This window comes from Miniopterus natalensis, chromosome 19 (assembly GCF_054644295.1).
Source record: "Miniopterus natalensis isolate mMinNat1 chromosome 19, mMinNat1.hap1, whole genome shotgun sequence".
Lineage (NCBI taxonomy): Eukaryota > Metazoa > Chordata > Mammalia > Chiroptera > Miniopteridae > Miniopterus > Miniopterus natalensis.
Window position 1 is genome coordinate 5,742,959 of NC_142099.1, and position 25,026 is coordinate 5,767,984.

At 49.6% G+C, this 25,026-nt stretch overlaps 1 protein-coding gene across 2 annotated transcripts; it reads right to left on the reverse strand.

Moving 5' to 3' along the window:
• Positions 1–1,525: 1,525 nt before the first annotated feature.
• On the reverse strand, positions 1,526–12,827 carry KCNA3 (potassium voltage-gated channel subfamily A member 3). Of its 2 annotated transcripts, none has more exons than XR_001604016.2 (2): positions 9,376–10,295; positions 1,526–2,703 (listed from the first exon to the last, which is right to left on the reverse strand). XR_001604016.2 is itself a non-coding variant. In XM_087827580.1 (2 exons), the coding sequence occupies exon 1, from the start codon at positions 12,825–12,827 to the stop codon at positions 11,061–11,063; it is 1,767 nt and encodes a 588-aa protein (XP_087683706.1). In that variant the 3' UTR covers positions 1,526–2,703; positions 10,536–11,060. The 2 variants fall into 2 exon arrangements, 1 of the variants encoding a protein (XP_087683706.1); XM_087827580.1 differs by lacking the exon at positions 9,376–10,295 and adding an exon at positions 10,536–12,827.
• Between the last annotated feature and the right edge of the window lie 12,199 nt (positions 12,828–25,026).

A 25,026-nucleotide genomic window follows, 5' to 3' on the forward strand; every position in this document is an offset into this window, starting at 1 on the left:
CGAAGCGCACAGATGACTCAGGGTGAAGTCTTCGCTGTACAGAGAAGAAACCGGGGCTGAGCGGTTAAAGGGCCTTTCCTAGGCCCCGTGAGGACGGCCTAGCGCGTCCTGTGCAAAGTCCAGAGACAGCGAGGCAACGGCTCCTCCCGCACAGGCCTCCCACCCCCGCCCCAGGCTATCACGTCGGGCGCAGGCACGCTCTGGTCCTGTTTAGAAGTCCCTATCCGATTCCCAATCACCTAAACACGCGAGGAGATGTGACCAGTAACCTCCCCTGCGGCCCAGCTGTTTCATTCATGTTCTCGCTCTGCAGTGATTTGTCTGCTTTTTCATGACCCCGTTATAGACCCGTGACAATTCTTACAGGAGGGGAAAAAAATCCTATTTCCTCTCCTCACCCATCGCCTTGAAGAATGATATGACACTTTAGAGGCCCACGTCTCATTTCTATTTATTCTCTCCTTCGGAAGAACCTGAGAAAACCTGAGCGCTTAAGTTTTCATTACACTCGTCTTCGAAGCCTCTTCAGAAGAGGGCCATGGGATCTGGGGGCTGGAAAGGGGCTTTGGGGGTGATCCAACCGAGCACACCCATTTGGCAGTTCAGGAAACTGAAACCTAGCAATGGTTAAGTGACTGGGGTCCCGCAGGTAGAATGTGGCGAAGAATCCTGGTCGTCTGATATCTAGACCGAGACTAGTTTTACTACCCATTCAGGGAAACACCTCGGATATGACAGTTGACTTATCTGGTACCATTGTGCTTTCATAGCAAAAGCCCCAGCTTTGTCTTTATTTGAAACTGTCGCCTATAATAATAATAATGCAGAAATGACACTAAATATCCTAGAATGCTTAAAGTTGTCATTGGTGTTTAATGAAGGTAGGTCCTGTGTCTGTTTTTGTAACTGCTACAGATCCTTATAAAATACCCGGATGTCTAAGACCCCCCATGGGACAGTTGATTGATTGGTGTCGATCATGCCAATAACTGATGTGAACTGTTTCACTGCTGACCACCAGTTGTGTTACGGTGGCTGGAATGGACTGACGATGCTCTGGGCCGGTGTCTCTACCACGCGGGCTAACACGGAAAAAAACACGGCGGCGACTACATTTTTACTTCCATTAGAAATCATTCGGGTTGGAGGTTCACACAGCTCAAATCTGAGACAACTGTCACTCTTACACTTCCCTTTTTTCCAGAGTGATCTATTCTCACAGTTTTGGCCGCAGAAAAATGACTAGCAAATTGTGTAAAATTCAATGTAGCCGTCGCCTCAAAAGAAAGCGGCCTGGATGGCATCTCTGACTCATCTGTTTTACTGCTGAGAGACAGAAGTTTGTGTCGGTTACTGACCCTGACATATTAACAATGGGATTCATCACCTGTAGTCCCTCCCACAGGGCAGCAAGCAGCGTTATAATCTTGGCTTCGCTACCAAAATATTTGGGTGGCAATTAAAATTCCACGGGTGCCCTTATTTGAACTTCGCGTTGTTACGCATTTGAGGAACAGGAGACTGGTTATTTATGCATTGGCTCAGGTGTATTTGGAAAATAAAGTATGGAAATGAGAAGAAGTCTTCTTTATGTTAAATGTTCACAGTGTGACTTTCCATAAGGCTTATTAAATAATATACAAATAGCTACCATTCTGCTGAAATGTCACAGTCGATACATTAATAATCGCACAGAAGGGAAAGGGCCCCAAATGGGAAACCATCTCCATGACCTCCTATATCTCTTTTCCAACGAAAACTTTCCTTTTTTTTTTAATAGAAAAAAGTTTCATTTCTAAAAGAATATAAAAATAGAAAATGAACCAAGACAGCTTTGACATGTATCCTTCTGGAGGAAACTCTATAAACATTAGAGGAAACACTATATATCTTCAGGAGTGTGCTTGGTCTCGCCACGCGAACACTAAATGAACATGAAACGGAGGGAGAATATCACGTATAAACTGTGGGAAAGCATAACTCAGTGCTGGATTTTAGCAAGACAGACAACTTAAACATATAGTAAATACTGATAGCATTTTTTTTAAGTTCAGCTAACACCTGCCTACGAGATTAATTTGCAAATCTAGCATTTTTCATCAAAAAAATAAAAGCATGTTGAATCAAGCAAGGCACATTTCTTTTAGGCAAGCCTGCCTCTGACGTCATTCATGCCGGCACAGTGTCATTTCGCTTCCTCTCGTGTGCAGGGGCTGATCTGGGTCCGAGAGCCTTTGGTACAACACACAGCCTCACAAATAAAGGCGCACGTAAGCCTTTATTAGAAGACAACGTGACTATAGCTCCCGGCTAAACCCAGTCCAGTAATTCGCCGCAAGAAGAGACACAGCAATAGCTGGCTTGTCGGAAACATTCCCGTTTTCTTTGTCAGCCACACTGATTAGTTTTTGGATCACTGAATTTCACCAAAATGTCAAAAGGTTGAAATGATGCCCTGACATGTGTAATGGTCTTCTTTATCTCTTGATGAGTTATACTGCACACCATTGGAAGATCCTCGGAGCTATTTCCTCTACAGAAAGCATTCGTAAGGGACAATGTTATTTAGCGTCAAGTGCTGGCCGACCGGTCACCGGCGACAGCAACAAGCCCGGCACTGCGTTCTTGAGCTAGACAGTGAAAACCTGAGCATCCTACTGGTCTACGCGGCTCGCCGGCTCTGTATGCGGGCTCTTCAGGGATCTGTTGACAGAATAAACACAACAATTTACTGTATATTTAGTTTTTAAAAATCACAGACCTGCCTGGCTGGTGTGGCTCAGCGGTTGAGCATTGACCTAGGATCCAGGCGATTGGGGTTCGAGTCCCGGTCAGGGCACATGCCCGGGTTGCGGGCTCCATCCCCAGTCGGGGGCGTGCGGGAGGCAGCCGATCAATGACTCTCATCATTGATGTTTCCATCTCTCTCTCCCTCTCCCTTCCTCTCTCTGAAGTCAATAAAGATATATTTTTTTAAAAATCATAGACCTTCCATCAATATAAAATACTCCATCCATTATACCTTTTTTTTGGAGAAAGAATCGAAACTTCGGTGGTGTTTCTTTCTCAATGTTACCCGGAAAAGTTCAAGCAATTTAATCTTTTAAATGTATTAACCATATACTGAATGCTTTGAATTTATAAGTTAGAAAAAGTTTCAGAGTATCCTGAAATGATGAACTCTTCCCCCTTATTAATAACAACCTCCAAATGCAGTCCAGACCAATGTGATTGTTTGCTTTCCGAGCAGGAAAACATATCTGCATCTTTAGAATCGTCTGAAAGGTTTGGGTGTCTACTGTTTTTTGGAGAAGTGTATGCATTGATTTTCTCAATGTTCTGGAGAGCGGGGGGGGGGGGGGGGGGGGAAGGGAGGGAGGGAGGGAGGGAGGGAGGGAGGGAGGGAGGGAGGGAGGGAGGGAGGGAGGGAGGGAACAGTCTCCAGTGAGTGTGTGGAAACCGTATTCTAGGTGCTGGAGATGTCATCCCTGTAGTTTATCTTGTCGTTACAAATGACCCTAAAATCTGCTGATCTACGAAAACAGCACTCTAGAAACCTGTCCATTTTTGTAACCCTACCATCCAATACATTTAAAATCAGGCTATTTGGTAAGAGAGACCATTTAACCAGCGAGGCCGTATCTACAGGACCGCCCGTCTTTCAGGTGACGCGCGGGTGACACCCCTAACGCCTCTTCAGCCAGCATCCACAGTCACGAAGGCCCCGGGACACTTGAGGGCTCACTACTCACTGGACTAAGAGAAGGGCTGGGAGGCCCTGGAATGCCCGTGGGGCCGGGGGCCCCGGGGCACCTCTGTTCCTCCTTCCTGCTGTGCCACTTGCGCCCAGCAGTCCACAGGCACATGCTGAGCGTCACTTACAAAGAGCACCCCTGGGCTCCCAGGTAGGCAACCTGGTCCCTGCCAGCACCCCCTCCAGGTGCCCGTGGTGCTGGGAGTGCGGCTCACATGACGCGACCTCTAAGCCGTTTCTGTGAAGGCTTTCCACTCCGAGATGGGGCCGCGCTTGGTGCGGAAAACCTTGCGGCACCCAATGGAAACCTCCTCCGGGGAGTCGGTGACGGCAGGGACTTTGTCCCGAAGAGCAGGGTGAGGAGTGTGGGCCTCACAGTGATACCGTGAAGCTCAGACACACAACATGGCAATTCTGTCTGCAGTTTTAAAGCACTCAAGTCGGGATGCTCTTCCCTTCCCCTCCTCCCTCCCACGAATAAATATTAATTAAGCACCAACTTTATTCCAGGTCTGGGGGGAAACGGTAACAACAGACGAGACAAGAATCCTTGCCCTCAGGGAAGGGAAAGAAAGATGCACAATAAACAAAGTAAGTAAAATGTGTAAAGTTAGAGGAGAAAATAAAGCCGAGAAAGGGTCTAGCGGGGCTGTGGATGGTGCCGCTTTAGACAGAGTGGCCGGGGAGGGCTTGGCTGAGACGGGGACCCCGAAAGAATGGATGGAGGGGGCCCGGCGACATCAGCTGCCACAGCAGCCAGGCAGGGGGGCAAAGCACAGAGACCTGCGGTGTGTTTGGGGAAGGAAAGGCCACGTGGCTGCCACACGGGATCCGATGGGACAGGAGTGAGAGGAGGCGGGGGGGCAGGGCCTGCGGGCCCCCCTGAACCCCGTAGTTCCTACTCCAGGGAAACGGGGAGCCAACCAGGGGTCTTGCCACAAGGAGGTGGCGTGGCCTGGAAAGTCTGAGCAGGATGGCTCTGGCTGCCGTGCAGAGAACAGACTCAGGCAGGGCCTGTCTTCCAAATCAAATCACATGTTTTCATTTACGGAAGATGTTTAAATGCACAGAAATAAGAGTCTTAGGAGTCAGAGAGAGTTTTCCTAAAGAACAGTTTAAAATAAACTTGATGAGAAACAAGTGACACAGTACGGCTGTGAGACACGGGACACGTAGGTACACGGAACTTTCATTCGAAAAAGCCGGTGGGGCTCTCGAGATTCCCGCGAGCCGCGGCGCTCTGACGGCCAGCGCGGGGGGGGGGGGGGGGGGGGGGGGGGGGGGGGGGGGGGGCCGTGGCCCCGGGGCGGGACGACCGTCTCCACTGCCTACGGCCACCATGCGGGGGGAGCCCTGCATCTGCACACCTGGGGCCCCGGGTGCACAACAGCCTTCAGCTGTGACGAAACGTCAGTTTTTGGTTCATTTCAGTGCTGTCTTACTAACCACCAGGAGCACCCCAGGATTTACGTTTCAGGCCATTTACAAAGGTAAGCAGCAATGACAACGCGGCTCCCCAGAAAACGAGGCAGCCTCCTTCCCAGATCGTTTCTCTGACGCCTGTGATGGCTACTGGAAATGCAAGGAAAAGACACACCCAGGACAGAGAGCGAGAGAGAGGGACAGAGAGAGAAACAGGGAGGGAGGCCATTCAAATGTCTCTTTGGAAAACGTTTTTTCTTTCCACTTCAAGGGCGAAATTAGTTTACGGCATCACTGAAAACAAAGACAAACAGGTGCAAACTTTCTAACCTGTCCGACTCTTTAAATGATATCCCAGGGTGAACACAGTTTGCAGCACTGGCCATTTTCTGGCAGGAGGTGAGGAGCTGAGTTACTTAGCGAGGCTCGGGCTCTGCGCGGCTTCCCCTCCCTTCTTCCTGCCTCCTCGGATCTGCCCTCCCTCCAGGGTTATTAACCACACCCTGCAGGTTGTGAAAAACAAGCAGTTTCATCAAACACGGCCAAACCAAACGTAGGCCATCAGTTGGACAACAGCAACAGGTTCACCCTTCTTAGTTTGAAAGGCCGAATACAAGACCAGCGAGAGCGGAAACCCAGCCTACGGCAGGCCCTAGAGCTCCTCACCTGTCTCCCCGTGCAGCCGAGTCCTCGGGCGGGGGGCACTGTGCTTCTCCGCACTGCTGAGTGGGAGGGGTATCACTTTTATCGGCAGCTGAGAGGTGGGAAGGACTTGGAAGGTGCTGCAGAAAATGTTGAAATGTTTAATGTGTAGAGGTCAGTCTCTGACAGTTATGATTCTCCCAGGACTAGACTACTGGTAGGTATTATATATATTGAATTTACATACCATCAGCAAAGCAATTACTTGAGTATGTGATTACCAAAGGGGTAAATAACATGTTTTAGGTCAACAAACCATAACTCTAAATTTCTTCCTACTGTGCGTTTAAAATGTCAACCCCGGGATTTTATTTCGAAGTTTAGAAATAACTGATGTAGCACATCCCTCTTAGGTGTGGCTGTCTGTGATTATGTCACTGTATTTGGTGGGCATTTAAATTTGGTAATGCCGTAAAAGAATCTCAGAGGGAAGGGAGGAAGGAGGTGGGAAGAATTAACTAAGAACTCATATGCATATATGCACAACCCATGGACACAGACACTAGTGGGCGAAGGCCTGGGAGGGAGGTGGGGTGGAGAGGGTCAATGGGGGGAAAAGGGGGATATCTGTAATACTTTCAACAATAAAGATAAAATTTTAAAAATAATTAAAAAATAATAAAAAGAAATAAAGTAGTAATAATGTTTTGTTTATCTCTAGATTCCCCAGCTGCAGGGTACAGGGGTTTCCCCCAGGGTGTGGCTGGCTGTGCACCGATCCAGCCACCCCTCCTCCGAGGAACCTGAGGTGCACACGGACAGGGGTGGGCGCCGTCCAGCACCCGAGACGTGCAGCTGAGCTCAGCAGCGAAGTCTGTGGTTTGGCAAAGCTGCCTGGCTGTGCAAACTTAGGGTCATTAGCATTTTGCTCTAAGCCCAAATCGCTATCCATTTTCATTTTACTGAAATGGATTTTGGACAGGAGAGAAAGGGCTACAGCTATTTTGTGGGACAAAATTATATTCTAATGTTTTCTCGAGGACAGACGCTCTTATAAAGCCGCAGTGTCACCAGTTTCAATGAACTGGCATCTCCTGCTCTCAGCCCTTTTGTTCTAAGTAATTTCTCCCTTCTCGGTAAGAGAGAGTCAAAATGTTTACACCACCTTCTGGCAGGGATTTCTAGCAGCCTGAACGAAGTCTAAGACAACAATCTGCCTACTACTATCATCTACTGTAGATGAAAATTAACCTTAAAGCTGAAAAACACCCACTGTCCTAGCAGTTACCACTACTGTGGCTGATTATACTTTCTGAGCATAATATCAAATCCAGAAAAATCAATCATATAAGAAAATAATATTTTCTTACTGGAAAAGTCCACCTCTTCATCCAATTTAAATAACATATATTTGATCCCTACGGTTTAAAAATATCTGACCATTAGGAAAGGGTTAATTTTCAGGATGCTGAATGAAATAGGTTTCTGGAGATATGTTCACTACAGGAATTCATTAATCAGTAACGGGCTGAAGTCAAACCTGAAAGCATAAGATTTATTTTCTCAGTGTCCTTAAGTCATCCAATAAAAGGCACAGGGGTTTGGGGGCCAGAGTGACCTGGCTTGACATTATAGCTGGGTCTCTTGCTAGCTGTGAAATCTCAGGGAAATCATTTGACCTTAACCATCTATTTCTACCCTCCTATGATGCGGCTAATACCACCTACCTTGCAGAGTTGAGAGGAGTCAAGGACATAGTGACCCTTAATAAATGATAATTATTATTGTGATGTAGAAAGCAAATAGGAAGACACTGGTTATGTATTTCATATCATTCACAAAGTTCAGTATTAATGACACTGAACTAATGATTACAAGAATAATGTAATCTCTTAGCAAAATAACATAATGCAATAATGTGATCTCTTAGCAAAATCTCTTCTGTGTATCATGCAATTACCTCTTCTAAGTATTATACCTGTATCAACATTTGATATTACAACCACCCTATGAGGTACTATTTATTATTCTCATTTTAAAAATAAGGAAACTGAAGCACAGAGAGGTTCAGTAATTTGCTCAAGGTCACACAGCAGAATCAGGATTCGAATCCCGGTAGCATGACTGCAGGGCTTATGCATTAAACCACTTCATTAAAAGCCTAAAAAATAACACTAACGTAAGATAATAGCCACTCCACTCATCAAATACGGATTAAATACATACAAGATGCTACATTCTGTACGAGGCACAGAACCTACAACCTTTAAGAAGCTGACAACATGGCCACTAGAAGCAATCATGCTACCTCAAAGTTAGGACTCAAAAACCATATTTCTCTGCATTTTTTAAAAAGGGTCTCCTTTATATTACTGTTATCTAAGAACCATACGACTCCAAAAATTATGGCACAACCATTAATTACTTGCAGAACTCACCAGGGTTTCTACATCTTCTGGAAAATACAAATAAAACCATGACTGCACTTCGTTCATCTTTATGTTAAGATCTTTTAAAAATAGCCACAAAATTTATCCTTATGTTCTTACTATAGTGTGTCTCACAAATAACCACCAAAATGGGTCAGAAAAGGAATTTCTGGTCACTAACACCACCAAAAATTTGGTCAAAAGGTAGATCAGTGTTAAAAGTAACTCAAACAAGTAGCAAAGGGAACTAGGTAAAAAGGTCCTATTTCAATGCCCACAGATAAGAACAATGACTCTGTGATCGGGTCTGTAGATTTCTTTTCTCTTCCCCTCTTAGAGTCTTAATCATAATTTTCCAGTCTCAAGTGCATAAATAATAAGGTAAGTAGGCTTCTGACTACCTGAAAACACTTCATGAGCTTTAAAATAGGGCTACTCTCCTTTACTCTAGGATACGATAGTTACAACCCATCAAAACCAAAAAATAATTGTGGATAATATACAGCGTGGGGCGAACGTAGGTTTACAGTTGTGAGTACCCGAAACACAGTTTATTCTTGTATTATTATTTGTCACTGTACTATTTTCCATATGCAAACCTGTAAACCTACTTTTGCCCCACCCTGTATAATTGTGGAAAATATACAATGTCTATAATGCATATAAAATTATTTGTTAAACTAAAACGCTGCCTTTATTGCAATTGAACCATTTTTGTTTCAAAGAATTGTACTTCCACATGCTAACAAATAATTATGTAAGTTATGGGAACAGTAATCTAATGGCAATAGCTTCTGTGTTTCATTCCTTGTCGAGGGAAACAGGTTGTTCAGGAGCCAAGTGGGTTAGTAACAGGAATGGCACCATTTTCAGTTCAGCTGGGATGAAGGCTGCTCTAAACAGCAATGACATTCCCCCCCACACCCCTTTTCAGGAAAAATGGGAACCAAAGGACAGTTAGCACCATGGGAATCAAATGGAAAAAGGTGCCCTAAATGCTCTTTAGAAGGCACCCGGCAGGTAATTAAGACAGAACGACTGGTTTTGCAAGTATCACGGGTGTAGACACCAAGGGCAGATCCCCGCTCCCCGGGCGAAGGGCGAGCTCCCCACAGCCCCGCCGCTCACCTGGTCCTGTCCGTCTTCCTCGGCCTGGCCCTCGGCTGGCGCTTGAAGGCATTTCCCCCAAGATCTGGCACTTCCCATCCCTTCTTTGCGATTGTCTGCAATTCCCTCAGTTAAGAACAAGCATCCTTCAGAGTTTGCAATTTTATTTAGCTGTGACGGTGACAGTGCTGTTGTGGGATGTTTTTTGTTTGTTTTTTTAAAGAGGACATCTGAAGGTCCCTTGTAGTAAGGTTTCAGGTACACTGATTGACTCTTTCGTTTACTTATGCACAGAACACTTTTCTATCTGCTTTTTCATTTCATTTGTCAGCTGGAAACTTCTTGGAGAAAAAAAAACAGTAGAGAAGCATCTTTTGAAATTATTGCCCAATTACTCGAATTTAATTCACATCAAGCCCGACTGCGGTGTATACCTAAAATCCCAAAGGTGATCTTTTCCCTCTCTCAATTCAGTCATTTTAGGATGATAGCAATGAGTTTTTTATAGCAAAAAAATAAAAAAATAAAAATATGCATTTAGTGAGTCATTTCACCCCCTTGGAGTCTCCGACTTCACTTCATTTGTGCGGTTGATTCAAACCCTGGTTTTCCCCGTGAAATCGTGTCAGTCGGAAGCGGCTGGAAAGGTTACTGTGGAAACGGCAGGGGCTAAGGGGCGGGGACAGAGGACGAGAGATGCCATGACAACCTGTGTCGGGTTTCCCAGGAAACGCAGGTTGCTATGGAAACTGCATAAGTCGGGTCCGAATTAGTAACTTCCGCTGAAAGGAGTATCTGCCACTTTAATCTTCTTGTGAGACTGTAGCCGCTCCTCTCTCAGAGGCAGTGGGAAACGTGTTAGTTTCCGCAGCACTGGCAACTGTTTCTAGCGGCGGAAACATGCGCGCGCGCGCGCACACACACTCACACACACACACTCACATTCACACACACTCACACACACACTCACACACTCACACTCTCACACGTTCGCAGGCATCTGAGTCTCATACTTTCAAAATGCCTAACAAGCCCCAAAGCGTTAAAGGAGCTAGTCAGAGCAGGACATCTTGGTCATTTCCCTTTGTTCAAAGCCGTAGAGATCCTTAAAATTCTGGGAAGGGGGGGAGGGGGGTTTCCAAATAGCACAGAAATTCCAGTCGAAAGCCAAATAAACTTACGGTGGGTTTATAAGTCTTTTCGATTGGACTTCCCATCCACACAACCACAGTGTCGGCAATCGAACTACAACACCCTCGATGACGCTGGAAGGTCCCTGAAGCCGAAGCCTCCTTTACGCACGCGCCTGCTTTACTTAGTAAAGAAACAACTGTCTTTTAATTCTGAGGTTAAAGTTACTCTAACTGTCTTTTAGTTTCATTTCCTCCCAGGATGTACAGGTTTGTTTGCTTTTCCCCCCCCCCCGTAGGGCGTGTAGGAGAAATCAAGTTTAAAGTTTGCTGTTTGCAATAATAAGGGGGGGGGGGGCGGCTGAGAGAACGCAGCCCGCTTGCAAAACTGACACCTGTTTCAGTGCCAAGCAGCAGGGGGAGCCAAGGGCGTGTGCTTTCCGCGTCTGTCCTTTCCTGGATAGATGGATGGATGGATGGATGGATGGTCTGGAAATGTGGAACACAAGGGCCAACGCAGACCAAGGGGGCACGGCCCACACAGTGCCGAGCCCAGCGCGCCACCGGTGTCACGGATTAAACATCGGTGAATATCTTTTTGATGTTGACGCAGGGGTTGGGGTTATTGTTCGTGGTGCAGGCGGCAGTGGAATTGCCCGTCTTGAAGGGGGTCTGGGTTTGGAAAGCGCTGTGGTTCATCCCCCCCTCTTCGATCACCATGTACTCCGACTTACTCAGAGTGGAGTTGCTCCTGGTCTTCCCGAGCTCCTCGGCCGACGCCGACAGGTGCTGGCAGCTCCCCACGTGCATGTACTGGGCCTGCTCTTCCCCCTCCGTCTCCCGGTGGTAGAAGTAGTTGAAGTTGGAGACGATGACCGGCACGGGGAGCGCGATGGTCAGGACCCCCGCGATGGCGCACAGCGACCCCACAATCTTGCCCCCTATGGTCACCGGGTGCATGTCCCCGTAGCCGACCGTCGTCATGGTGACCACTGCCCACCAGAAGGCATCGGGGATGCTGCTGAAGCGCGACGTGGGGTCGTCGGCCTCGGCGAAGTAGACGGCGCTGGAGAAGAGAATGACGCCGATGAACAGAAAGAAGATGAGGAGCCCCAGCTCGCGCATGGACGCCTTCAGCGTCTGGCCCAGGATCTGCAGCCCCTTGGAGTGGCGCGACAGCTTGAAGATGCGGAAGACCCGCACCAGCCGGATGACCCGCAGGATGGCCAGCGACATGGCCTGCTGCCCGTTGCCCTGGCGCTCGGCCAGCTCCGTGCCCAGCGTGATGAAGTAAGGGATGATGGCCACGATGTCTATCAGGTTCATGATGTTCCGCGAGAAGGTGGCCTTGCTGGGGCACGCGAAGAAGCGCACCAGCAGCTCGAAGGAGAACCAGATGATGCACAGCGTCTCCACCACGAAGAAGGGGTCGGAGAAGCTGGAGGCGCCCGCGGGGCCCCCCGACGTGCCGTTGCCCGCCGCCTCCGGGCGCTCCCGCGAGGCGAAGTCGCCCCTCTCGTCGCGGAACTCGGGCAGCGTCTCCAGGCAGAAGATGACGATGGAGACCAGGATGACCAGCACCGACACGATGGCGATGCCGCGCGCCGGCCCCGAGCTCTCCGGGTACTCGAAGAGCAGCCACACCTGGCGCTGGAAGTCGCGGCGGGGCAGCGGCCGCTCCTCCTCGCGCAGGAAGCCCTCGTCCTCGCGGAACTTCTCCATGGCCTCGGCGCCCAGCCGGTAGAAGCGGATCTCCTCGGAGAAGACGTCGATGGGCACGCTGACCGGCCGGCGCAGGCGGCCCCCCGACTGGTAGTAGTAGAGGATGGCGTCGAAGCTGGGCCGGTTGCGGTCGAAGAAGTACTCGTTGCGGAGCGGGTCGAAGTACCGCATGCGCCGCGCGGGGTCGCCCAGCAGCGTCTCCGGGAACTGGCCGAGCGTCTTGAGCTGCGTCTCGAAGCGCAGCCCCGAGATGTTGATCACCACGCGCTCCCCGCAGCAGTCCTGGTCCCCGGCGGCCGGCAGCGCGGGCGGCAGCGGCTCGTAGCGGTCACGGTCACGGTCACAGCCGCCGCCGCCCTCGGGCGGGTCCCCGCCGCCGCCGCCGCCGCCGCCACCCTCGGGCGGGTCCCCGCCGCCGCCGCCGCCGCCCGCCTCCGGCTCCAGCAGGTGGTCCCCGGGCACCACGGTCATGTCGGGCGGCAGCTCGGGGCCCGCGGCCGACTCGGCGGAGCCCGGGTTCACCAGGGTGCGGGCGCCGCGGGCGGGGCGCGGGGGCGGGTGGGCGCGGGCGCGGGCGGCGGGCGGCGGCGGCGAGCTCAGCAGGCTGAGGTGCTCTTCCATGCGGCGGGGGCCCGGCGCCGCGCGGGGCCCGGCGTCCTCCTGTCGCTGCCCGCCCCGCCGCACCCGCGCCCCGCCCGCGCCCGCGCCGCCTCCGCCCCGAGCCCAGCCCGCCGCCTGTTGCTGCCGCGCTGCTGGGGCCGCTGCCGCCGCTGGCGCCGCCGGGCTCCGTCTGGCTGTGGCGCGGCCCGCGGGCTCCGGGGCGCACAGAGACGCCTCCCTCCGCCCCCGCCCGCGCCCCGCGCGCGCCCGCCCGCCCTCCGCGGCCCCTCGGGGTCCCCGCCCACCGCGCGGGCGGGCGCGCGCCCGGCCCCGCCCCGCCCCTCGCTGCGGCCCTGCAGCCCCTCTGAGCCACCCGGAGCCCTCCTTTTGCACCTCGGTGCCCCCCCCCCCCGGGCTCTTCCGGCCCTGGGCTCAGCCGGCTGCGGGGGGAGTGGGGGGGTCAGCGTGCCCGCAGCCGCGGCCCCGCCAGCGCCAGGCCTCCTTGCCCCGCACTCTCCACCTGGGCGGGCGGGCGGGGGAGGCGGCTCGGCGGAGCCCAGGGGGAAGCGGGTGGAGGCGGCGAGGAGGGAGGGTGGGTGGGGATGTGCCCCGGATCCCCGGCCACGTCCAGGGAGGGGGTGGCAAGCCCGGTGGGCGCCCTGGGGAAGAGGCGAGTCTGCGCCCGGCATCCAGAGCCGGCAGGAGGCGGAAGGCCTCCGACAGGGAGGGCTCGAGATGTCCTAGCTCCTGTTTGGGGGAGAAGCTGAAGGGAGTCACCGGGGCTGGTGAGTCTGGCACCCGGAGTGCGAAGAAAATGGGTCACTAATGGCATCCAGGGCTTCTGCAGTGAGTAGTCACAGGAGCTTTCACAGCTGAGGTTCCAGGCGCCGGGAAGAGGCAGGGACCACGGTCTGGTTGGGCCTGGGGAGGGCAGCCTGGTCTTCACAGGCTGTGAGGTTTCCTGTCAGTGGGAAAATAAGAGGAATGCGACCAAGGAAATTCACGTCTGGTCCTAAGTCTGTGGTGGGAGGGACAGGAGGGAGACCTGTCCCCGGACCCTCTACTTCATGTTCCACTGCTGGCCTTGTGGTAGGGGAGTTGCCGGGCTCCAGTCCTTAAACGGGGAGAACATTCGTGCCAAAACGTGTGTCTCTGTTGCTTGATTTGGGCCTGGAGATAGTAACTTACACGTTTATGCCTTTGAACCTAAACTAGTTTTCCAAATTAATGTGGTCACTTTGAACACAATTCCTGTTTACAGACATTTTCGCAACTCCACTTTAGAGTCAACCCCAGGCTTACAAATGTGTTTTCTGTTGTATCACTTGAATCATTGACAAAAGAGGATCTGTTGTCTGGACAACTCCCAGGCCCGGCCTCCCTTAGGCGGGAACTTGGAGTAAGTGCGATGTGTGGTCATGGAACAGAGACCTGGTCCTACCCAATTTACTACCCGATACATAGTAGGCACTCAGCGTATGTCTGTTGGATTGAATTTCTCAATAAGTGACCCTTTGCATTTCCGGCTGCTCTGGAGTGTGACCACACCTTCTTTCTGAGCCCAGGACCGCGGGGATTCCTGACATGAGGAGAGAGGGGAACTTGGGTTCACACTACAGCACTTTACCCGGTTTTTCCACAGGGTTTCCACCGCTCCCTCCTCTGGGTGCAGCAAGCACCCATGTTCCTTCCTCCCTTCACCTCCAGGCCAGTTCCATGCCCGCGGGCAGTGACACATGCCCTCAGATGGTGAAAGTGGACGACCTCGTAAAACTCTCTCTCGCTAAACTAGAGCCCTGTTTTCGAGCTGGGGATGGGGTAAGCGCTATAATCAATCATTCATATATTTAAGTCTAAGAATGAGACAGAGGACCTACTGCAAGGATGGCTCCTGGAGAGGCAAAGACCCTATTTTTAAAGACCAAATGTTTCATGCATTTCTCTGTCTGACTTAGAAAGTGATTTATTTCTCCATTTGCAGGAATTAGTATCGAAATTAATATTAATCAGCGGCAAGGAAGACCAGAACAGAGATGGTCCTGTGATGATGGATGGTCACAAGCTTCTCCCTGCTGCGAAGGAGCTCTCCTTCAGAAAGGACTATTTCCAGTCCTTTCATGTAGTTGCCTTCTCCAGAAGACTCATTATGAGCTTCACAGAACAGCCTTTCCTTTGTATTTGAGGCCCAGAGAAGTTTAGCAGTTTCTTCAGGCTCACACAGCAAGTTAGTGGCAGAGCTGGGCCTGGAGTCTTGGACCGTTTCCAAACCCCGTGTTCACTGTGCCGTATCCCACTGTGAAGCTCTTGTGTTGATCACCGTGAGTGCTTAATAAATACTAAATTTCTAACAGCAGCCTCTTTGCTTCTGATTGCCGACTAGTTCGCTTCGCTTCGTATTTATTTTAACTGAAAACCGCCGCCTTCTGACGGCTAGCCTCTTGTTTCTGGAAAATGAGTTGGTGGACGAATCTCAGCCCTGTTGGACAGCAGAACCCATCACAACAAATCAATGTCAAAAATGGCACTTCAGGGGGAACATATACCACTTATTTAGTACCCCCAACGGAGTAGCTCTAAGTGATTTGAAAATGTCTCATTAATCCCCACGACACCCCTGTGGGATAATAATAATATTATTGTAATGTTTAAGCATAGAACTGTGGCAATGCTGGCAGTGTCTTCGAGCATGTGCAGAATTTCCTCACATTTCAGTCTTCAATATTAGAGCCTAAGTAAAACCATCTGGTTTGCAAAAAGCAAGGGTAAATCTTGGTGCGTGGGCTTTCTGTGTTGCTCAGGACTTAGCTTGAGTTTCTTACCACAACAGTACTAGGCAGCTCACCGGGGGTTTGCCAGATGGTTAACAGCCTCTGGAATTAGCCCAGAGGTGTTGGAGAGTGGGACAAAAAGACCTCGAGATCACCACTAATTACAATGATAGAGAAACAAATGGAGAAAGAACACCTGCTGTGTGCAAGGCATTGTGCTAGGTATGGAGGGGGTATGAAATCTCAACATGGACCTTGCCCTCTATAGGCTTTCATGGGATTGGGAAGATAGGATATAAATCCATGAAGATCTGCACAACAGAATTAGTTAATAACACAAGATAGTAGTACCAGAAATGTCACAAGATACCCTGTTATAGCTGAGCTGGCTGCTTTGCTGTTTCTTTTCATCATGCTGAGCTGGTTCCTACCTCAGGGCCGCCGTGCTTGCTCTTCCCTCTGTCTGAAACACACTTCCTCCAGATTTTCACATCGCTTTCTCCATCACTCTAGGCCTCCGTTTGAAATGCCGCTTCGTCAGAAGTGGCTCCCCCTGACCACGAGCTCCGGTTCCAGAGAGCTCTCCTCCCTCTCCCTCCTTGGCAACTTCCTAACCTCTTACCTGCTTTATTTTTCCTTGTGTTGTTTACTTAAAATTATATTTTATATTACTCAGTGACTTGCTTATTCACTGTGTCCTGCACCAAAACAAAAACTCTCTGACGGCAGGGTTTGGACCTTTTCACGCCGCGTCACCGAAATCTAGAACAGCACCTGGCACATGACAGAGGCCTCATCAGGGTGCTGAAAGGGGGGAGGGAAGGTGCAGACAAGCACGCGGGCGGATTAAGGTGCAGCGAGTGGGGCGGTTTTCCCGGCGCAGAGGGTGGTTTTGGAGAGGGACCCGTCCAGCTCTGGCTCCGTTTCGTAGAACCAGCTGGGCTGTGCAGATAGGCAAGGCCTGTTTTTCAAAGTGTCACCCCCTCCCTTTTTTCCTGCGGCCCCTTCTCCCCCACATCCTGGATGGGTCTACCCAGAATTATATTCTAAACTGCCCACTTGGATATTCTTCCTGCAGACACCCCAAACTCAATATTTATAGCCCCGAACTCGCTATCTTTGTCTCCAAACGTGCCTCTCTTCCTGTTGGGCTCATTTCACACGAGAATACGAAGTCACCCCGAACGGCCCCTCTGCCCTCCACATCCGGACGCTCGGTCGCTGCGCCTCCTCCTCTGTCGGCAAGTCCCGGGCCTCTGCCGTCGCCTCCCCACGCTCGCCGCCCTGGCCCGGGGCAGGCTGCCATCCGCGAGCGTTTGGTAACGGGCTCCCGCCCGGGCTCTCTGTGATGTATTTCATCCCCAGGAAGTAGCCGAGTTATTTTTGTAAAACACAGACTCGATCGCACTGCTCCCTGGTGCTGCCACCCCGGGTGAACCCTGGCCCTGACCCGACCTGACCTTCCGGCGGCACCTTCGGTGTTCTTCCCACACCACCTGCTGGGCCCTGGACGTGCAGCCACTTCATGCCACCGAGCCTTCGCCCTTGCCAGCTGCTCGTGCCCTTCCACCTTGCCCTCTGGTCACTTCGATCTTCAAGGGCCAGCTTAGAGGCCAACTCTTTTGAGACCCCCTTTCCCACCAGCCATGATGACCAGTTCAAAGGAAACTTAATAAACTGATTACAGATGATCTCCTGCATCTCCTTCTCATCAGAGCTCTTCAGGCCTTTTGTTAGAGGGCTTTACTGAATCGTGTTTAGCGTGTGCGGTGTGACCCCTCTCCCAAGAGAGTGTGACCTCCATAGTACTAACGGCTAATACACTGCGCAGGAAACACGCTGTGCTCTCCGGGACTGTGCTAAGCACCTGATCTGCAGTCACCTCCCACAGCCTGCAGGTAGGTGATGTTACTACGATGCTGTTTCCCACGTGGAGAAACCAAGCGCAGGATAGGAGGGTCGCTCGTGCAAGGAAATGGTAGAGCCGGGATTCAGACTGAGAGGTCCACGTGCTCAAGCCCTACCTGAGACCATCTCTGTGAGGATCAGAGGGCTCGTCTCATTTATCTCTGTATTTCCAGTCCCAATATTGTGCTGACATATGACATATGATAAATGCTTTTCAAATAGTATGATAGAGGAAAATGATTATGAAGCATAAAGCTTATTCAATAAAAAACAGTTGGCCCATGATGAAGGTATTAGTCCTGATCCTCAATCCAAAGGTTATATACATGGGCTCTGGTGAACTCGTAGTATTTTTGAGGGAGCAAGAAAGATGCTACATACAGGGAGGAAGTTATTCCAGAAGTAGATGCAGGTATAGGTCCTGGCAAGGGCCATGGTGTCCCTCTGGTGTTGCCGTGTCCCTCAGAACAACCTGGCAGTCTAAATCTGCGTTCTCACGTGGTGGGGGATTTTCATAGAGAATAAAAATCTCTCCATGGAAGACTGGATTCTGTCAGCAAGTACGCCGACCAAAGAGTTAAGGGTATTATGCTGGGTCAAGCCTTTAACTAAGCCCGATGTTTCTTCCTGAGCCCCTGTGGGTAAGAGACTGCAAACAGACACTGAAACGCCGCCCGCGTGGCCTTTTCTGGTTCTGGTTAATTTATTGAAAATCTAAGCGCAGTCACACCTCTAATCACAGGCGAGATGTGCAATTAGTGATGAGTAAAGCTCCCTGGTACATACCAATTACTTGTTTGCCGGTGGGAGGCTCAGCATTTACAATGGGACGGCTTGAGAAGGCTCACACACACGACGACTTTCTTTCAGCCAGATGTGCCTTACAAGTAACACTTTCACCATGGTTTTCCTCCAAATGACCAAGGATGTTTGAAAATATATAGACAGTTCCTTTTATTTGTTTCCTCATGTTCTGTCTGTGTGGGCCTTGGTTGTAAGGCTAGGGGTGAGCCACCCTAAAATGAATTTCAAGAACTCAAAGGGATTCCCCTGGCCGGTGTGGCTCAGTTGCAACACCGAAAGGTCGCAAGTTCGATTTCCGGTCAGGGCACATACCTAGGTTGCGGGTTTGGACCCCCCCAGTTGGGATGAGTGACGAGAGGCAACCAACCGATGTTTTTGTCTCTCTCTCTCTCTCTCCCTCAAGTCAAAGAAAATGTGAACACGTCCTTGGGTGAGGATTGACAAAAAAGAACTGAAAGGGATTATTTTAATCACCTGATTGAGTGAACTGTTCAACATAAATCGACATGGAATTTCAAAGCTTTAGCAGACTTTTATGGGAATCTATTGAAACACTGCAAGGTCGAGGGTAAATTTTGATTGCGGTCCATTTGTATTGCCATCCTGGTGAAAACCAAAACACTTTGTATTAATCTACAGATGCACCGTTACAGTGTAATGACTGTCATTGGGTTTTGCAATGGTGTTGACAAAGCAATTCCAGAACCCGTCTGTTGAATAGCGTTGCAATTGTATCGAATTTTCATTACAGCGGTAATGATGTTAAGAAAGCCTATAAAGACCCATAACGACCCAATTAATACTGAGTATTAAAATGACAAAACATAGGAATGCTGTTCTTTGGAGACTTTATCCTACCTGAGGTAAAATGCAATGGATACAGTACTTGGTTATAAAATGGATGTAAATAACACTAAACCATGATGTGTTAATTGATTCCTGACCCAGACACAGCTACAGGTGTTGAAAGTCTTCATTTATAGTCTTTGCTCAGGACGGTTCCATTCTCGAGCTAATTCTAAGCGAACTTGTTGGAACATATTAGGAAATCTCACTCTTACCCTTGCCCATGGCAGTGGGTCTAGAATCTACCTTGTTGCCCTAAGCCCAGTGTGCCAGGGATGGGCCTTCATTGCCTGGGTCCAATTCCCTGCCATGTTTTGCATGACAATAGGACCAAGCCTTGACCTTATCTGGCTGCTGTTCCCTCCAGTTTGTCCATTGAGATTAAGGCCCATCCTGAAGCCCCAACTGGCTTATTTGAGATTCCACTTCTCTTTTTAGCTCTTAGTAGGCTCCCCAAAGCCTGAACCCCGCCACAGGTTGGGGTCCTTATTTATGCCAGACAGGCCTCTTGGGGCTACACAGCTTCTACCACCCACCTGACAGCTATGATTGCCATTGATGTTGCCAACCCCACAGCCCATTGGTTTGGGCCCCATGGAAAATGAGGCTCTCCAGCTTGCCCCCAAATTTCATTCTCCCCCCTAGGACTTTATGACTTGAGAAGTGGGCCACCCTCCTCGGGGACCTGCCCTAAAGCTGAATTTATTCTCTTAGCCTCCGATCTTACCATTCTCAGCCTCATGTCCTAATCAGCCCACTGAAGCCCTAGAATGCCTCATGACTGAGTTACACAGGCAATTGTGCACAGCTAGAAATGCTTAACCAACTTAAACCAAAGTTTATTGTGTGTGCAGTCATTTAATGAGCTGATATATACACTATAATCAGATATAATGTAGATCAGTTCATGTAAATGTATAACGGGGGACCTATGTCAATATCTAGACAGACAGGTGATATAGGTACAAATATAGATATAGATATAGGCACTGCAGATATAGATTTAGATCTTGGTTGTCCAGAGAGTACACTGTCCTGATTTCCTGCCCCATCACACATCATTTGAATTGAACCCTCCTGTAGGATGCCGGCCTCAGTGTGCCTGTGAATAGAGCTTCCCGCCAATGCCTTTATGTCAAAGATCAGCTTTCAGAAAAGCCTACTGTCTGAGCGCGTTTACGCATGTTCGTCAAAGCGAGCTAATGTTACGGCGCGTGTCGTGTAGCAGAAAGGGCCCTGGCCTTGGACTCTAACTACCCGGAGCTGACGCGACCTCCACAGACCCAGGCTGCCTCCCCGCCTCATCTCTCACCTGTGAAACGAAGGAAGTGACAACGAAGCCGCATGCGATGCGCGTTAGATGCGAGGGTGCCTGTGAAAGCGCCCAGCTCCTCGCCGTGCATACAGTAGGTGCTCCGCGGCTGCTGTGCCTGCACACTCTCCATGTGGCCTCAGCGCAAAGGGAGGGAGCGGGTGAGGGGCACCAGGACCTTCAGAGTCTGGCTGCAAAGAGCCACGTGCAAGGCGAGCCCTTTATCAAAGAAGGACAGGCCTCTGGCCCTGGCTTCAGTGAACTTGTGGTCCAAGGACACCCACACTTAGCGGGGCTTACAGAACAGGTCAGAGGCCAAGGGGCAGCCTCTAGAATCCGAACTCTGGTCCTTCCTATCAGCCAAGTCTCCTCAAAGCTCAGCGCTCGGCAGTGAGTAGGCGCTCAGAAATATTTGGGGAAGTCAACTTTTAAAAAGAGATGATCTAGTCTAATACATTCATTTTATAGCTGGAATAACTGTGGTCTCAAGATGTAAGTAACTTCTATCCAAAGTCCAGCGTTTAGCTAGTGACGGAGTCAGAATAGAATCTAATGCTACTAATTTCCAGCCAAATTCAATGAGCTTTAACCTGACTTTTTTTTATATATATAGTATTCTTATTTATTTACTGACCTCTCTCCCTTTGTCCCTCCTTTCTTTTCTCCCCACAATGTCCATACTTGCTACCCACTGGGCACCAGAGAGGATCTAGACGCCGCCCTGCCCCTCCTGACCTCCCGCCCGGGGCCCGCACCACCTGCGGGCTCTCTCTGCGGTCCCTCACTTGGGTTCCCTTCCCTTTCCTTTCAGCCTCTTTACTCCTACAGACTTTTTGCAGCTTCCTGCCTTATCCGTCGACTCACAAAGCAGAATTTCTTACCTGGAACTCCTCTCCTTAGGCCCCCAAACCCTGGGCCAGGGAGGTCTACGGCAGAGCTCCATCCTGCCCTTTGGGCGATGCCATTGGCGCCCCCTGCTGGGGACAGCATGCCGACCCCTCCTTCAACCATCGCATTGAAGTCTGTCCCACTGGTCAAGGTTGATGCTGCATGATTGTTGAGCCCGTTCCACTTGGGGGGGCAACCTCAACACCACCAGCTTACTGGGACCTAGAGTGGGTCATAAATCCTAACCCTGATACGCTCATGTGAGCCTGAAGGTGCCTGCATGTCTAAGTTGGTGTTCGCCCGCCCCCTGGGTGTCCTACTCATCCAGTTCTTAAGAGCTGAGTTCATTTTCTTCCTGTTAAACTGGACTACCTGACCCTGGCCGGTGCGGCTCAGTGGGTTCAGCATCGTCCTGAGCACCGAAAGGCTGCTGGGCACATGCCTGGGTTTCAGGCTCGATACCCAGTAGGAAGCACGCAGGAGGCAGCCTATCAGTGTTTCTCTCTCCCCCTTCCTCTCTCTAAAAGTCAATAAAAATATTTAAAAATTTTTATTAAAAAAGAACACATACCAAAAACCTAGACTACCTCTCCACCAGGTCCTACCAGCTTCCTTCTTGGGAGACTGGTCCCACTACCTGTGTCACCAGCTGCTGCCTGGATCCTGCTCTCCAAGGGCTACCCTCCCGAAACCAGGGCCCCAAGCCTAGCTAATATCAAAATGCCCGGATTTCCACTGCCACACCAACCCGTGTGGACACGACTGTCATAGCTCTTCACTCTATGGATGCGGCTGGCCCCCCTTCCTCTGCTACATGTTTAGGGGATGCCCTTTCAGGTTAGATCCCAGCAGGATGACAGGCTTCAGAGACAGGCACAGAGAACAACACTTTCCTGTACCCAGGAGAGTAAAACAGCTAAACCTGAAAGGAGAGATTCAGTCCCCAAATGTCAACATCTAAGAGACGTGGGAACAGAATGCGCTGTGGAATATATATCATTAATGGGTATAAGTGCCTCTTTTGCCCAGAAAACACTGGGGGCATCGCTCTGGGGGATAATGCATCGCTAAGTACTCCTGACACCCCATCGCAAGGTTGATTTTTCAACAAATGGGCTGAAACTCAATTACTCCTAATTCTGAGCACAAGGGCTTGGGGCCCACCTCAGCAACAAGGATGGGATAAAAGGTGCCAACTAAAGAGAAAATTCCAGATGCTTGCATTCAAATATGTAATCTGAGCGTGTTTTAAGTGCATCTGAGTACTTTAGTGCTTCGTGAGTGGTCCAGCTTCATTACCAAGCCCGGATATTGAGGAACTAATAAGCGAGCAGCTCTTACTTTTTATAAGGCCGTATGCCTGAGTCAGAGGAAAGCCGAGGATGGGTAAGATACTGTGCATTCCTTTTTCGTCAGCTGTAATGAATTCAGATTGACTTTAGAGGTAAAAAATAGTCTTAACCATGTGCCACATACATTTTATTGGAAATGGGATCTCCTGAGTTCATTTGCCTAAGAAAATAAACATGGTAACAGAAAATTGATGGCAAGACCAAGAAAACATAGCCAGGCTTTCTTTTTAAAAAATTATGGTTTTCAATTACAGCCTACATTCAATACTATTTTATATTACTTTCAGGTGTACAGCATAGTGGTTAGATAATCATATATTTTACAAAGTGATCCCTCTGATATTTCCAGTACCCACCTGGCACCATACACAGTTATTACAATATCATTGACTGTATTCCCTGTGCTGTATTTACATCCCCATGACTATTTTGTAACTACCAGCCTGTATTTCTCAATCTCTTTACCTTTTTCGCCCAGTCCCTCCCCCTCCCCTCTGACAACCATCAGTCTATTCAATGTACCTACGAGTCTGTTTGTTTTGTTTGCTACTTTATCAGGTTTTCTTAATTCACCTGATGAATGATCTCTTGGTTCACTAAAGGAACATGCTTAGGAAATTCCAAAATACTTGGATTTGTAATCTTTCCGTTTAGATTACAGGGGCAGGGCCATGTCTTCATTACCACCCTCGTCGGTGCCTAGTACAGTGCCTTTCTACTTACCAGGTCTCCAGAGACATTAGTAGAATGATGAATGTTTGTTTCCTATATCGACCAAAGGAGCCAGCTCACTGATAGATTTTAACAGACTTTTTGCTGCCTGAATGGAGTCTTGGTCACAGCCTGCAACCACTTACGTAATTTCCCCCCATTTTAACATATTTATAACTTGCATTGTGTCTTAGGTCTATAAAACCTCTGAGACAAAGTGTGACGTGCAAGATGAATGCCTCTTTTGCACCCAACTATAATGACCCTCAAGAGAATAAAGTAATGGGTTTAAAGCTGTACCTTTCACTATGGCAATAACACAAAGACAGATTGATATATAGTTTTAATCATGCTTCCCTACAGCTTTATCCCTGCCCCACCCACCACCCGTCCCCAAGGCCTCATGGCATCTTCGGTAAGATATTTACTCATTTAGATGCCCCTTTCCCACGGTGTGGAGTTTGCGTGAATGCAGCGGGATCCCCACCACTCCCACGTGATAGAAGGCAGGAGAGAGCAGGGCCCCTCTGCTCTGGGGCCTGGATGGAAAGCGGCTTCAGGTGCCGAGACGGATTCATTCTTGAGAGTCAGAGAACAACCTTCCGCTCCAGGCAGCCCAGTTTCTGTCACATCACGGGGAAGAGAGATGCATCGTTCTTCGAGGACAGGAGGCGTGTTGGAAATCAGGTAACTTAATTGCGAATATGAAATATGTCCCACCGATTCGCAATCCTGTCCCTGGTGCACCGCCCGTGGAAGAGGCGAGACTCTGAGGTTTCTGGACCCATGACACGGGCTAAAAAAAAAACCCCATCAGCTGCCACTCCTGCTTAGGAGACAGAAGACACAGAAAAAGCTCGAAGGACAGTGATGCATGACCAGCGAGTCCTGTTGGCGGCTGCACCTTATCAGCCAGAGACCAGTCGCACAAAAACACATTATGGGGCCGATCTGGTTCTCAGCTACCCCGTCAGCTGGCATATGTGACGCCGCCGGCCCTTAATGGGAACCCTCCTGCACAGCTAAGTACAGAATTCAGATAGCATGTGAGCGGGCCAAAGAAGCTGCTCTGGCAGGAGATAAATATGTCTTTTAGCCTATCTTTATCTGGCCTAGGAAATAATATTACCAAGTAGTGATTACTTTTCTTTCTGTGGTTTGACTTTAGCTTAATGCAGTTCTGAGGGAGAGAAAACGACCACAGGAATGGGCCGCCAATTAATATTATAATTATCCTCAGTGCTGAGGGTGGTTTCTCAGCTCATGGTCATCAAATTTCTGCATGATGTTTTAGAAGATGTTCAGGTTTAAAAAATCCTGATTAACAATGTCCAGTTCTTACTGACGTAAATCCATCCAGCTTCAAAGTATTAATATGATAAATACTAAGAATAGCAACATCCACAATGAATATGCTGGACCATTGCAACTTGCTATATTTATCTGATTTATTTGCCCGAAGATTGCCTCCAGCTCCAAGAACAGACCATCGGAGAGTTCTGCCTGGAATAAAAGGAGGTTGGGAATAATTTTGGCAGCTACATGAGGACCAATTGATATGTCCATCACACATCTGCCAAGTATTCAGCACAACAAATCAGTATAAAATAGAATGTGAGACGAGGGATATT